Genomic DNA, 16,180 nt, shown 5'->3' on the forward strand with positions numbered 1-16,180 from the left:
CAAACATTTTAGTATGCAATTTCAAATTTTGAGGAAAAAGTGGTTAAAATGTCTGTCCACATACTTTGATAAAGATTCTACTTCTTAGAACATACACAGAGAAAGCCAGTAATTAAAGGAAAGGTCCTATATATTTATTAAAAAAATTATAGCAGCAGATTTTGTAGTATAAAAGAACCAGAAGTAAAGTAAATGCCCTCTAATAAGGAAATGGCTAAACAGAGTAGTACAAGTACCAGTGAGGTGCTTTAAGAAATGCCGAATATAAAAACTTTAAAAATGGGAAGTGTTAAACAAATTCCAAGTAAAGTAAGCAGAAGCAGGAAAATTACATAAAATGAACACAGCAATGTAAATGGAAAGAATGGTAAAAAAAAAAAAAAAAAAATCAAAATTCAATCTTGAAAAATTTAAAAGATCAAGCTTAAGTCATAAGAAGACATATCCTACTTCTCTAAGAGGTGTAAGATAATTAGATAAGAGCGAATGTAAAATCAGATTTGTTCAACATTTTATTTCTGCTGAAGATTCCCCTTCTCTCTTCTCTTTTCCCCCTATTCTATAGGAAGATTCTCTGGGAGAGAGAGATATAATTAGTTAGTTTTGATTGTTTAAATAAAATTTCCAATTTCTTTAAACAAAATCATCTGCCTTTACTTTGTCTTGTCAATATGTGCTCTGAAACATAAACATCCAAAAATGTAACCTGTTCCCTGGGAGAACACAGTTTATAATTAACCAAAGTGTCAAACTAAAGGTTTAGATCATATTATGCTAATACTGAAGAAAATAGCATATTGTTACAGTCCCAGAAGGTTAGATGAGATGAAATTTGAGAGATTTTAAATACTATTTATTTCTTGCTACTAAAAAGAAAAACTAATCTAAAGTTTCTTTGGAACATTAGACATTCTGGCTTAGATAACCCAGTATACAATGATGATGAGTGAAGTTCATGTGGAATCTTAAGTATGACTAAGTAACATAAAATTACAAGAAATCAAAATTTCTCAAATGCATAAGTATTAACACCTAATCTAGATGAAACAATCCAAGTAATTTTCTCCTCTGGTTTCAACAGTAAGATCTGAAAAAAATCACAGTGACTCATTGATAGTAATAGTAATAATGAGATTACTGAACCACAGCAAAATGTGATAATTACATGGTAAATCCTTTTTAAATACCATTATTTACACTGGTATTTCCTTGGAAGTATAGTTAATATGTTGTTTACAACCATTCATCTAAAATCATTGAAGAATTACAGTAGTGCACTTTATATTACTGTGTCATCATCTTCCATAAGCAGAACTTTAAACTTACCTCTGAACTACTAAATCATTAAAAAGTCATTTTTAAAATAACTTATTCTTTTGATTAAGTACTGCTCCAACGATTCATTATGGCATGGAACTGACTCTCACTTCTTTTTCTCCCCAACATTTTAATTAATGCCTTTTGTTTTTCTTTCATATCAGTCATTTCCCTTTACTACTCTATCCTCTACATTGGATCTCTCCTCATAAGAAAGAAAAACAATTAAGCAAAATTGGCTAACAAAGCAATTAAGTCTGACTATCTATGCTACATTTCACACTCATAGAATTCTCTATGTTACTAAAAAAGAAGGGATTTATTACATCCTCTGTCCTCTGGATGTAAAATTATCCACCACAATTCATTTGCGTTCATTTGCCTTACAGTGTTGTTTTAATTTACAAAAATTATTGTCATGAATATGTATGATTCTTGGGTCTTTTGTTTTTCTTTTTAATAATATATATACATATATAATAATAACATATATACACATAATACATACATACACTCACATATACATATGTGTACATGTAGTACAAATCTCCCATTTCTCTGAATTCCTTTTATACCCTGTTAATTATAGTGAAAGAATATTTTGCTTACCATCATTTAAATCTGCTGGTTCAGTGATTCTGAGTTCCCAAAAACTATGCCTGGAGAGTTCAAATTCTGACAGATTGTCATTTTATGTTTTGCTTGTTTTGTTTTTAACCATAAAAGTTAACTAGTATTTTTCCCCCCATTTTCCAAGAAAGCCATCCATTATAACAAAATATTTTTAAAGAAAAAAAACAATCAGCATAACAAATAAATCTGAAAATACCACAGTGTACTACACTAATGGACTTTTCACCTCTGCAAAGGACTGGGGGTGGGGTGGGGCATGGTCTTCTCAGATCTCTTTGTTTATAAAAAAAAAATCAAGTTTTGGGTGTTTTGTTTTGTTTTTAATAATTTTGTAACTTTCAATTTTAATTTTTTTTTGTTGGGTGTTCTCTCCATTTACATTACTGTATTGTTAGTGTATGTTGTTCTCTTGGCTCAGCTTGCTCTATCACTTCATGTAAGTTTTCTTTCATATTCATTTGGACAGTAATATTAACCATTCTCCATTTGATGGGCATCTATTCCATTTCCAATTCTCTGCTATTAAAAAAAGTGCTGTTATAAATATTTTGGGACATATGGGCATTTTATTCTTATAATAAATATCCTCCTTGGAAAATAAGCCCATTAGTAGAATCTCTAGATTAAATATGTAGTATTTTAGTCTATATTTAATCCTAAAATGTTTTCTAAAATAGCCATTTTGATTTACAACTCCATCAATAATGTGACTAATCCCCTAACACTATTTTCATATTATATATATATATATATTTTTTTTTTTTTTTGCCAAGTTAGAGGGTGTGAAGAGAAATTTCAGGGTTGTTTTGATGTGCATTTTTCATATTATTCATAATTTAGAGCTTTTATTCATGTGGTAGTTTGCAGTTCTTCTTTTGAAATTTTTTTCATATTCTTTGACCAATTATCTTATTGAAGAAAGACTTTTGGTCATACAAATACCAAAATATGTGTATCAGTTATTTGTTTTTCTTGGATGCCAACCCTTTTCTAAGAAAAGTAGAATTTTTACTCCCATTCCACTCCAGATTTTCTCTATTATGTCCCAGATACAGCTTTATGCTGGAAGCTTCCTATACCTCATGAAAATTCACACTGAATATATTCTCCACTACTGTAAAACTCTTCATCTGATTAGTAGGATTATTTCAGAACCTGTTTTAAGGAGCCATCAAGGTCTCAGGTCTTCATGTCTCTCTCTCCAGACTGCCCATGAGGATCTCTAGACTTTCTCTACCATTATATCCCCTTTTTCTGTCTTTCATCAGAATATAAGCTTTGAGGAAAGGATGTGCCTTCTTAATGCCAAGAACTGACTCATGCAAGAGCTTAATAAATACTTGTTGCTTGCTTCCCTATTCTATTCTAGGGGCAATATATATATATCCCCCGAGGATAAGTTTCTTTCTCATCTAATCTATTCAACTCATCTACCTCCTCTATTTTCTAACCAATACCAAGTGGCTTTGATAATTATTGTTTTATAATATAGCTTGAGGTTTGGAAGTGTCATTTCCCCCTTCAATGTAACTTACTTTTATTATTCCTTTGATACTCTAAATAACTTTTTATTCCAGATGAATTTTAATATGATTTATCAAGGTCTGTATAGCACTCTTTTGCTAATTTCATCAGTAAGACATTAAAACTGTGAATAAAACTTGTTAGTATTGTCCTTTTTATTATAGTATCATGGCCAAGCCAATAGTACTAACTATTCCTCCAACTATTTTAATTTGTTCATTCTTTTTCTTTCTTTTTAAATTAAATTTCTTTTTTCTTTTAATTTTCAAAACACATGCACGGATAATTTTTCAACATTGATCCTTGCAAAGCTTTGTGTTTCAGATTTTCCCCTCTTTCCTCCCTTCCTCTAGATGGCAAGTAATCCAATATATTATATACCTTAAATCCAATATGTGTAAATATATTTATTATATAATTCTCTTGTTGTACAAGAAAAATCAGATCAACAAGGAAAGGAAATGAGTAAGAAAACAAAATGCAAAGGAAGAACAGCAAAAAGAATGATAATGTTATGTTGTGGTTCACAGTCAGTTCTCACAGCTCTCTCTCTGGATGTAGATGGTTCTCTTCATCATAAGATTATTGGAATTAGCATCAATGATCTCATTGTTGGTATGAGTCAAGTTCATCAGAATTGATAGTCATATAATATTGCTGTTGCCATGTACAATGATCTCCTTGGTTCTGCACATTTCACTTCGCATCAGTTCACATAAGTCTCTCCAGACTTCTCTAAACTCATCCTTCTGATCGTTTCTTATTTTTCTAAAGAATATTTTGTCTTTGCAACAACAACAACAACAACAACAACAAAATTCGGTTCTGCACATATATATTGTACTTAGGATATACTATAAGATATTTAATATATATGGGAATGCCTGCCATCTAGGGGAGGGGGTGAAGGGAAGGAGGGGAAAAATTCGGAACAGAAGGGAGTACAAGGGATAATGTTGCTATGTTATATTGTATAAATAAAACAATAAACATAAAAAAAAGAATAAACAACTTTAAAAAAAAAAAAGAATATTTTGTGACTGAATATCTTACTTCAACCTCACAACTGTGGGAGTGTTAACGTTATTACTATTTTGGAGATGAAGAAACAGAGGTTAAACTGCCACAAATCACACAGTAAGGAAATGTTTAAGGCTGCACCTGAACTTAGACATTCCTGACTCTAAGTTCAAGAGTGTACCCACACAACTACTGATCGGACTGCTATAATGTTATTGATTTTTATGGGTTTATTTTGTAGCTTGTAATTTTGCTAAAGCTATTGTCTTAATATTTTTCCTAATTTTCTAATTAAACCATTATTATAGAAGAACTCTTCTCTTTTTGTTTAGTCATTTTTTATGCATGTTTGACTCTGTGACCCCATTGGGGCAGTAGTGGTTGTTTTGGAGAAACACTGGAGGAGTTTGCTCTTTCCTAAAGAAGGTTAAGTGACTTGCTGAGAGTCAAAGCTCATGAATATGTAAGATCATATTTGAACTCAGCAAGAGGTATCTTCCTGATTCCAGGCCTACAAACTCCATCCACTGTGCCACCTAGCTGCTATAATCTCTTCTCTATCCATTTTTATGCCTTTCTCATTTTAATGTTACTGCTATTATTTCTAAAATTATATTAGGGAGGTATGATAGATCTTTGGAGAAAACTAAATGGAGACAGAAAGGAGTTATACACTTCAACAATAATACTATATGAGGATCAATTCTGATGGAAATGGCTATCTTCAACAATGAGATGAACCAAATCAGTTTCAATTGATCAGTGTTGAAGAGAACCAGCTATACCCAGTGAAAGAATACTGGGAAATGAGTGTGGACCACAACATAGCATTTGTACTCTTTCTGTTATTGTTTGCTTGCATTTTTCTTTTTCTTTCCAGGTTATTTTTACCTTACTTCTAAATCCGATTTTTCTTTTACAACACTGTATAAACATATATACATACTGTGTTTATATATAATTTAACATGTTTAACATGTATGGGACTACATGCCATCTAGGGGAGGGGGTAGAGGGAAGGAGGGGAAAAGTTGGAACAGAAGTTTGCAAGGGTCAATGTTGAAAAATTACCCATGCATATGTTTTGTCAATTAAAGGTATAATAATAATAAAAAGAAATAAAAGAGATGGCTCTCTTAACCTAGTTAAAGAAAAAAAATAAATAAATTATATTAGATGGAAAAAAACCACCCAAAACATTGGACTTCTTTGTTTTATTCTTTTATTTTTTTGGTAAATATTCTAGTCTGTCTCCATGGCAAGTGATGCATTCTTTTGGTATGAGAAATTTAAAAAATTTTCATGTCTTTTTATGCCTATAATTTGTAGGATTTTTTCCATAAATGAGTGTTATACTTTGTTAATGGCTTTTCCCCACATTGACTGAGATAATTATGTGGCTCTAGAGGTTTTAATTATAAGGAATTATTTCTTACTCCTTAAGTCTAAATGGATTGTACCTGAATATTTTGAATTGATGTTGATTATTCCATTCCCCTTAATTTACATAATCTTCTATACCCCTTTTCCTAGTCCTTACCTCTCATTTCTTAATAAATATATAAGATTTTAAAAATACTTTTATAGACATACATATATTGTTCTCTTTGAATCATTCCAGATATGAGTGAGAATTCAGAATTATTTACCCTCTTCTCCTTTTTAATTTCTCTGTGCCAGCTTTTGCTCTCACACCTCATCCATATAACCTAATTATTTTTTTTACCTTTCCCCATAAGTTTTTGCCTTTTAAATTCAAATCATACTCAGCTCCACCCCAACATCTCTTTTGAACTATCAACTTACTGTCAATCTTAGACATATGGCTTACATTTCCACATATAAAAAATAAACAGTTCCTTAAAATTAATCTCTAATGTTTATCTGATATTTCTCTTAGATCTTATGTCAAATTCTCTATTAAATTCATATCTTTTTCCAACAAAATCCTGAAGGTCTGGCAATTCATTGCAATTTCTTTCTTTCTTTTTTTTTTTTTTTTTTTTTTTTTTGTATTCAGGATTATGCTTAATTTTGCTGGGCATATTTTTGGCTGCAACTCTAGTTCTTTCATTTTTTTGATTACAGTGTTGTAAGAACTGCAATTTTTTAATGTAACTATTGCTAGGTCTTATGTGATTCTAAATGCGACTTCTAGCATATTTGATTTTTTTTCTTGTTACTTATAATATTCTCTGGGAGTTTCAGAATTTAACTATGATGTTCCTGTAGGTTTTCTTCATAGGATCTCTTTCAGGAGGTGCTTTGTGGATTTTTCTACTTCTACTTTACCCTCTTGTTTTAACACTTTGGAACAATTTTCTTTGATTATTTCTTGTATTATATCAAGCCCACCCCTTTTTAAAACCGTAACTTTCAGGTAGTTCAATTATTCTTATGTTTTCTCTTCTTAATCTGTTTTCCAGATGTGTTGTTTTTCTTATGGGATGTCTCACATTCTCTTCATTCTTCACATTTTGTTTTATTATTTCTTGATCTCTTATAACTTTGCTGACTTCATCTTGTTCAATTCTAGTTTTCAAGGAGTCATTTTCTTAAGATATCTTTTGGTTTTTCTTGGGTTGTTCTTAATATTATTAAAATTTTTTTTCTTCAATCTATCTAGAGTCTTTTAAAGTCTTTTTTGGGATCTTTTATGAATGCCTTTTTGGACAGGTGACCATTTGACATTACTCTTTGGAACAGTTCTGAGAAGCTTTTCTTATTTTAGCATTCTTTTCTGAAGATGAACCCCAGTCTTCCCTACTCCACACTAACTTTCCATGGTTGGGTTCTTTCTCTTTTGCCTATAGCAAAGAAGTAGACTGTTGGTGTAATCATCTCTAGTCCTGGGGTGGTGGGTGCTTCTGACTTAAGATGCTCATTTTCTCCTCTGGCCTAGAATCTCAAACCAGGAACTCCACTCTTCTGTTAATGCACTAACTAGTAACTAGGTAATATTATCCATATACTGACTAAACTAGGCACGAGCAAACTTTAATATGGAGTTCTGATATTTTTCCCCAGGATCCAAGATGACTTTGTGCATACCCAGAATTTTAAAAAATTCTTGCTCAATGTCACAGAGGTGTACATAACAGAGAACATGTTTAGTAGGTATAATCAAGTATCTAGCAACTAATCTGCCATTTAGTGTGATACGTATGATTTTTAGATAACATGTGGTTCTTTTCTAGCTCTAAGTCTGTGAGAAAAAGATGAATTTGCAATAACAAAAGATTCTTGTGATTTTATTTTGTTTTTTCCTACCAGGAAAATACATCCCCAAATCTGCAGGTAACTTCAACCAAAAACAAACTCAATAAACAACTCTAATAATCCTAAATTGAAGAATGGACCATCAGGATTTAGATGCATTTGCATTTACTCACTTTACAAAGTTGCAAGCAATTAAATATTTCTTCATAATAACAGATAAATGAACATTTAATACTTTACCTGATAACCCCCAAAATACATGAAACAATGAAAAATTAAATGATGTGTGGAAAATGTTATTCTTTATATATGGTGATTCGGGGTAGCTAGGTGGTGCAGTGGATAGAGCCCCAGCCCTGAATTCAGGAGGACCTGAATTCCAATCTGGCCTCAGATACTTAACACTTCCTAACTATTTGACCCTGGGCAAGTCACTTAACCCCAATTGCCTCAGGAAAAAAAAAAAAAAAAGGTATAATTCTTTATATATGATGAGTAAACAGTAAGAAAATCTGATGGCACTTTATGAAATCAATCAATCAACAAGCATTAATTATCAAAAGCTTATTATGACTAGGAATAAGCCTGTATAGTTTGACGGAGAGAGTTTTTGCTCAGCTGATTAAAAATAATTCAATCTGAATTTTTTTTCAGACTAAAAAAAATGTTTTTTTGCAAACAAGAGAAAAGTTCAAAGTTGCTTATTTTCTTAGATGAATAAGGACAAAACAATAGAGGTCATCTATTCATAAATATAACAAGCCATTTGGATGTCATTCTTAATATTAAAATCATGAGTTCGTATTTTTGGAAAAAAATGTGTAATTATGCAAAAAAAAAAAAAAATTCTTATATGTACCTGTTGACTGTAATGTTTGGGCTATATCCCACGTGGGTCATTGAATGTAACTGGAATAAAATCTGAGGCTTTGAATCAGGTAAGAAATTAAGAAGGCTTTGATAGTACTTCTCTAAAAGGAAGTAAGGAGTTGGGGAGGAAAGAAAAAGGGGAGGAGTAGTTTGGTCTCTTAGCTGATTCTATCTCAAAGAGAACGGGTGAGAGAAGGTAGAGATCACAAATGGCTGGAAGAACCTCTGATGGGGAGGAAAGAAGGCCCAGGCTCAGCCCCAGTTCCAGCTTAACTGGTATCCTCAGTGTCAAAGACAGTGACCCAAAGACAGTGAGCAACGGGAAAGAAAAGTCAGGTAAGGACCATGGGTATACTATACAAACTGAATCTACTCTGCTACAGATCATTATTTCCAATGCAGAAGATTGCTGGCTTTCCTCTCTGAGATGGATGAGCCCAGTAGATTCTAGAAGGAATAAGGGACACTGTTTTGCTAAGCTATTTAATGAGAATCAGGAGATAATTCTAAAGGAAGGGCTGATGCTCCTAAGTGAGCAATGCTCATATCTCAGAGGGTGATATTCCATCAAACTGATTGAAAGAAGATTCAGGAACTAAAGAGCTAGGAGAACAAAGTTTTTGTCTATGCTCTGACAACTTCCTTTGTAAAAGAAGGGAACTGGACAAAAGAGTCTCTAAAATCCTTCCCAAAGCTAACTCTTCATGAACCAATGAGATTTTGGTTCTACTTAATGCTGTTTCACTTCAGCTTCAAAGTCCATATGAGTTTTCCGAGGCCTCAGCCAAATCCACTTTTCTTCTGGAACCTTAACTTCCTTCTTGGTAAAATGAAGGACCTGGACTACATCAGTGGTTCTTAATTTAGGATCTGTGAACTTTTTTATTTCAAATATCCTGATAACTGTATTTCAATATAAATAAATTCCTTTGTTCCATTGTATTTTAGACATTTAAAAACATTATTATGAGAAAAGGTACAAAGGCTTTTTATAAAAATGGCAAAAGAAGTTGTCCATAACACAAATAAAAGTTTAAAAACTAGATGATTCCTAAAGTCCTCTTTGGCAGTCCTTCTTTGACAGTTTTGAAAGAGGAGAATGACTTCAGATTTTATTTTAGCAATTTCCCAAAATGTACCAATTTGCAATAGATATTGTTTACACCTAAATAGGCTTCTTAGATGTTAAATGAGAAGAAACTGTAAATAACAATTAACAAGCATTTATTAAGCCTTTACTAATATATTAAGTCAGTTACTTGGTATACACAGACAAATGTGAAATGACCCCAGCACCTAGCTATTAAAAATAACTAATTAAAATAGTTAACTGCTCAAGTTTCCTTCCTTTCCATTCTCAATTTTGTACCCATGGTTCTCTGTCTACCTCCATGGAATGGTGTTTACCACCCTCCCCATAACTAAAGATATTTTTTAGCTTCCTGGTCTGAATATAGTTTGTAATAGATGTCCCAGGTATAAAAATTTCTAATTATGGCTCTGTTACTGCCAGTAAGCAAAGTTCTATTTGTAAAAACAAAAACAACTTTACTATGGGGTAATTTGCAAAATCAAAAAGCTGACAAAGAAACACAAAGCTTGAGGAATGGCATAGGAGTAGAATGGAATGTGACTGGACCACAAAGAATTAAGAACATGACTAACTGAAGCAGAAAACCTCAATTGAAATGAAGTAGAAGAAAGCAAAGAAACAAAGCCCCCACATAAATGATTATTGAAACAATGTAAATAAAAGAGAAAGTCAAAACTACTTTAAAAAAAAAAAAGTCAAGATCAGAATTATATCACCAATGTTAACAGATATATCTTGCTATTAATAAATAAATTAATAAACATAAATACACAGTTCCCTGCAAATTACCAAAAAACTATAAGAGTAGACTACAGTTAACGTTGGGAGACATTGTGGAAAGAGTAGCAAACTGGCACATTGTTGGGGGAGTTGTGAATTGGTCCATTCATTTTGGAAAACAATTTAAAATTAATGCAAGTTAACTGACAATACTTCAAAGAGGCCATTAAAAGAAAAAAATCCCTATATATGCCAAAATATTTATAGCAGCACTTCTTATGGCAGCAAGGAATTAGAAACCAAGTAGATGCCCATTAACTGAAAAATGAATGAACAAATTGTGGAACATTAATGTAATAGAGTATTACTATGTAATAAAAAAAAAAAAAAAGATGAATGCAATGAATACAGAGAAGCAAAGGTTTTCATGGAATACTATAGAATGAAATAAGCAGAACCAAGAAAACATGTATGATAACTGCAACAAAATAACAGAAAGAACAAAAGTGAATGTTGTAAAATTATAAATAAACATCACAGTTTTTAAAAGGATATGAGAAGATACTCATTTCTTTGTAGAGCAGAAAAGTGCACAGGTATAGTATATACTGCAAATATTTTTAGAAGTAGAATACTTTTGGTGATTTTTTTCCCCCTCTTTCTTTCCTTTAAAAATATTATTTGTTATGTAAGATGGCACTCTGGAACAGGAAGAAGGAGAGGGAAAACTAGGGAAAATTTTGGTGATATATAAAAAAGGTATGTATAAAAATTTTATCTTAAAAATAATGATCTTATCGTCTATTTTAAAGAATGTGACTTGTAAAGAGGTTTTCTGGAAAGTGTCTGCCACAAAAAGAAAATGTACAAATACATTTAGGAATATTATAGAACACTGTTTAAAAGAGTAGGAGCCAAAAAACTACAAAAAGCCTCAGAAGGCTTTTTTGTATGTGTATGTATGCATGCACATGAGCGTGCACACACGCCCACACGGGCAGGCATGCATGCACACATACACAATTTGACTCAGTAACTATAGTTATATGTACATCTATATAGATATTTGGGGATAAATATTAAACTATGTCAGAAATAGAGTTAAAGTTACATTTCATGCTTTCTTTAATGTTTAACAGAGGTGGAGAAGCAAAATTTGTGTATCAAGGCTCACTAAGTTGTCAGCACTAGATTTCTGGGCTTGTTAAAATGGTTATTTAAAAAATATAAAATACTACTAGGCACCACAATATTCTTAGATAACCATTAAAATCACTAGCGATTCCTCCAGGAAATTTCAAATTCTAATTTTTTTTAGTACAATTAAATGATCTGCAACTCTAAAATCCCAACAAGTTCTGTAGGTTTTAGAGGAGAGCAACCTCTTCAAATTCTCCCTTAAATACATAAAAAACCACTTTAGAAAATAGACTAGAAAGGTCATTGTGGAAGCAGAGAGTAGTGGAAAGATGGTCACCTATGGAACTCTGCATATATACAACATGGCTTTTTTTAGGTGTTAGTTCTAGAAAAAGTCTTTTTTCTCTACTAGACATATAGCAGATTTCATGCATATTCAAAGATTCTTTTTTATGCTAGCAAAAGCAAGAATGAAACTTATGAACTTTCACATCCCTTCTATTCTCAGAAAATTCATTTTCTAACTCTACTAATCAAGAAAAGAAAGTTCATTAAAATATCTTACCCATCCCAGAGTCTTTCTTGGTGCCATCTGATATAATGTCCACATGGTCACTGTCTACATCATAACTGAAGAAATCATTCAAGTAGGTTTTTGATCGTTGACCACCAAATACATATAAACAACGATTTTTCTGAAAATTAAAAACAAAAACAAGGAAAAACAAGAAAGAAGGAAGTAATGATGTAGCATGATAACTAAAGTGATCAGTTCATAATGACCTACTTTTTAGTGACCAAATCTTTAAGAAATAGTTCTAATGTTTGAGAAGAAGCTTTGTGAGCAGTGAATTGGAAGTACAAACCTTGCTCAAGTTGTATAAAAAATTGCTGTTACATTTATAAACTTAAAGAGCAGAGCAGGGAATCTGTGGGCAGGGGGAAAATATCTGGGAGTCAAAAAGATCCTGGGTTCAAATTTCACAAAATTATCTGCATAACTGGGGTCATAACTTTTAAAGTATCATAGGCAAGTCTTTAAGGCTTGCAGTATATGCAGTAGAAATTCCTCCACGAGAACATGAATAAAAATCATAAGAGAGAGAGGGTAAAAATAATTAAGAAGGACCTAATTTATTATTCCCTTTCATTAGTGTGAAGGTGTGAGATGAATTAGCATTAAAATGGAGAAGGGAAATAGTTCCTGTATTCAGATGGGTAAACAGTGAACCTTAACCTAAGAATATCTAACTATGGAAATAGAGAATAATATATAATTATAAGTCTCCAGGCTGGCAGGTAAAGTCCCACATAAACAAATAACGAATTGATAAATAAATGGGATTTCTTTTTTCTATTGTGAAATCACTAGAATGCCAAAAATAAAGAAGAATCAGAGCCGTATCCATTATTTATATGAACATTAGAAAGATATAAATTTAAAATGTTGTTGTACAAAATTAAGATTCTATCCTTTCTTGACAAAATGGGAAAAAAAAATGTACAGATTTTATATTATAATTTCAATAGTCCTTACTGAGTGGAAAAGCATACAATGTCCTATTCGGGACTGGATGTCCTCAGGTCCAGCATTACAAGAATCCTCTCGAAGAAGTTTCCATGTTTGACATTGGCAGTTAAAAGCAAATAAACCACTGAACTGAGGTTCACTGGCTCTACTATCATCTACACTGCCATTACATGTCAAAATTCTTCCACCAAACGTGTAGATCATATGTTTTTCAGAATCCATACACATCTGCATGAAGAAAATAAATTTATTTTAGGAAGTTTTGGCCAACATGTTAAGGACTTAATGTGATTCCACACTTTTAAGAATTTCAGAGAGTAAGTGGTTTAGTTTTAAAATTCAAGAAAACTACCATGGAGTTTCATGAATAACAAAAATATTAAAAACTACTGACCCAGATTTTTTTGGGAACAAAGACTTGAATTAAAAAGCTAAATATTTCCTTCAAATTGTTCAACAGCTTTTATCAAAACAACAGAAGATATTGACATAACTGAAGTTAAACACTGCTTTCATAGCCCCTTTTATCTTTTTGTCCTTAACTTTTTTTATTACAGTCCTGGGCTATATATATAAACATTTTACAGATCACAGATTCTTCAATCTATAGCAGGAAAAGGTCTCTGATGCCATTTCATCTAACAACTAGCTGATCCCTAAAAAGAAGACTGAAAGTTATGATTTTTATCATATGGTTGATTTTAAATATGACATTGCTCATTCTAGGTTACTCTGAATTAGGTTTTATAATTCATATTTTTAAAATAACTCATTATAGGGGGCAACTAGGTGGCACAGTGGATAGAGCACCAGCCCTGAATTCAGGAGGACCCGAGTTCAAATCTGGTCTCAGACACTTAACACCTCCTAGCTGTGTGACCCTGGGCAAGTCACTTAACCCCAGCCTCAAATAAATAAATAAATAAATAACTCATTGTCTCTATTATTCTCTCCTTACAATTCAGAGAATTTACCTAAAGAGAGAGATTAGCTAAATATCCTAAGATTTTAAGGGTCATTTTTGTGTGACTCCAAGTCAAAATAAAATTCATTCTCAAAGTGTTCTCAAGTTAAAATAGAATAGAGAGTAGATCTAAACATGAATGGGATTTATATTTAAAAATTTAAATGTGCATAGAAAAATGCCATTTATAGTGTATATCTCTCTTTTCTCATAAAGGCTATATTTAATATATATTTCAACTAGCACTAAGCACAGGGCCTTGAGCTCTTAGCATGTACAAGGTACTTAATTTGCCTGGTATATAGTAGGTACTTGATAAATATTTACTGATTGATTGTCAAAGATAGTCATACTCTTGATGTTCCACTAATCTACAATTGTTCCACTACTATGTCTATGAACTTTGATACTCATTTATCTGACCATTATTTATCATTCCATCTTTTCTTGTACTTTATGATCTCGAATTCTGTTCTTCATCTTTACCATGATGTTCAATCCCCAAAATCCTCAGGTTTTCAATAGTGTGACAAGTACTCTGCTCCCTTCCCTATTGCTATATTTTGGTGAGTCAGTTCAACTTCACATTATCTTATTCATTTGAAATTCCTGCCTTCTTCTGCTTTCTTATCCTATCACTGATTTTGCCTTACAAAGTCTCAGTCTTGGTTTACTTCCATTTATATGCTACAAAATGAAACTGGAATTATCCTAAGTATACTACAAATATAACTTTCATAATTTCAGATGAGCCCTTCCTATAGCTGGCAACCTTCTTTTTTTTTAATACTTTTCTAATCAATTTACTCTCCTACTCACCAGAGGAGCCATACAAACCTCTTCATCCCTCATCAAACTTTTCATTTCATCCTTTACTCTTAACTAATCATCTTGATTCATACTTCACAGAAAAAAAAAAAAAAATTGAAGACATGCACCAACAGCTTCCTCTTCTTCCACTGTCATCTCATCACTGGAATGCAGTCTGGTACTGTTTCCTCCATCCTCTTGTTTCATGATTTTGTCAGGGCTTTTATTTTTAATTTATTTTAAATTTTTTATAGATACTTTTGATTCTATCACATCTTCTCTAGAAGATTTGCCTTCTATCATCCTTACTCTCTCTTCAATCTCAATATCTTTATCTAACGATTTTTTCTCAGTTGCCAAAAAGTATCTTTGTGTTCTCTATCCTTTAAAAAAAGGAAAAAAAGAAAACAAAACAAAAGAAAACCCTCATTTACCATTCATGCTAGTTATTCTCCTATAATTCTCTTTAGCTGAACTCCTTGAGAAAAGCATCTAGATCATATTATTTTTCCTTTTTTTTTTTTTTTTTTTAAACTCTTGGGTCCTCTTAGAAGTCAGTTTAATTTTAGATCACTGCTTTCTTTAACTTCTCTTCCCTATTATTTCAAACCTCAACCCCCCCGCCCCCCACCTGCAAAGTGCTTTCTCTTAGCCTCTTCAATGCAATTCTGTAGGGTTAAGATGAATTTCTATAGTGTGTGTGTGTGTGTGTGTGTGTGTTGCCATATCTGAACCAATTCAGATAAGAGTGAGATTCAAGTGTTGCCTGCTTCCACACCTTCTATTCTAAAAATTTCCTGGCAAGTCTCTTTTATTTGATATAATTCCCCCTATTCTTTCTTTTCTTCTCTCTTTCTCACCCTTCCATTATTCTTTTGAGATCATCTCAATACAACAGACTCACATCCAGAGGATCTGTCTAAGCAGTCTTAATAATGATTAAATTTTTATGGGGTTATATGAAACTACTATCATGATGATAGAGTTCTGTTCACTTAGGAATATAAACAGTTTGATCCTATTAAATATTTTATGATTTCTTACTCATGTTTACTTTTTTTATGCTTCTCTTGAATCTTTAAAAATTATCTTTCCTTCATCTATTTTCCAGGTCAGTTAATTTTTCCAATGTGCTATATACATTTTCTCCTATTTTAAAAAAAAAATCTATTTATGTTGTTTTATTTTTTCTGATATTTCATGGATTCATCAGTTGACCAGTTCTCAACTTTTTTTTCCCTATTTTCATGCCTTTTGTTCTACATTTGACATTTCACGAGATATCAAATACAATAGTCTACTGTCGTTATTATGTTGTAATAATATAATATAAACATAT

At 31.9% G+C, this 16,180-nt stretch overlaps 1 protein-coding gene across 4 annotated transcripts in view; it reads right to left on the minus strand.

The window, feature by feature from the left end:
• The window catches only part of MKLN1 (muskelin 1), a 215,949-nt gene that overhangs the window by 32,763 nt on the left and 167,006 nt on the right, over nucleotides 1-16,180 (minus strand). For all 4 annotated transcript variants that reach the window (XR_012482324.1, XM_074267933.1, XM_074267932.1 and 1 more), the window contains 2 exons: nucleotides 13,074-13,295; nucleotides 12,102-12,231 (listed from right to left, as the gene is read on the minus strand). Coding sequence is in view for 3 of the 4 variants with exons in the window: in XM_074267933.1 (XP_074124034.1) it covers nucleotides 12,102-12,231; nucleotides 13,074-13,295 (352 nt within the window). In the remaining variant the exon portion in view is untranslated. The remainder of the gene's footprint in view (nucleotides 1-12,101; nucleotides 12,232-13,073; nucleotides 13,296-16,180) is intronic.

This window comes from Sminthopsis crassicaudata, chromosome 5 (genome assembly GCF_048593235.1).
Source record: "Sminthopsis crassicaudata isolate SCR6 chromosome 5, ASM4859323v1, whole genome shotgun sequence".
Lineage (NCBI taxonomy): Eukaryota > Metazoa > Chordata > Mammalia > Dasyuromorphia > Dasyuridae > Sminthopsis > Sminthopsis crassicaudata.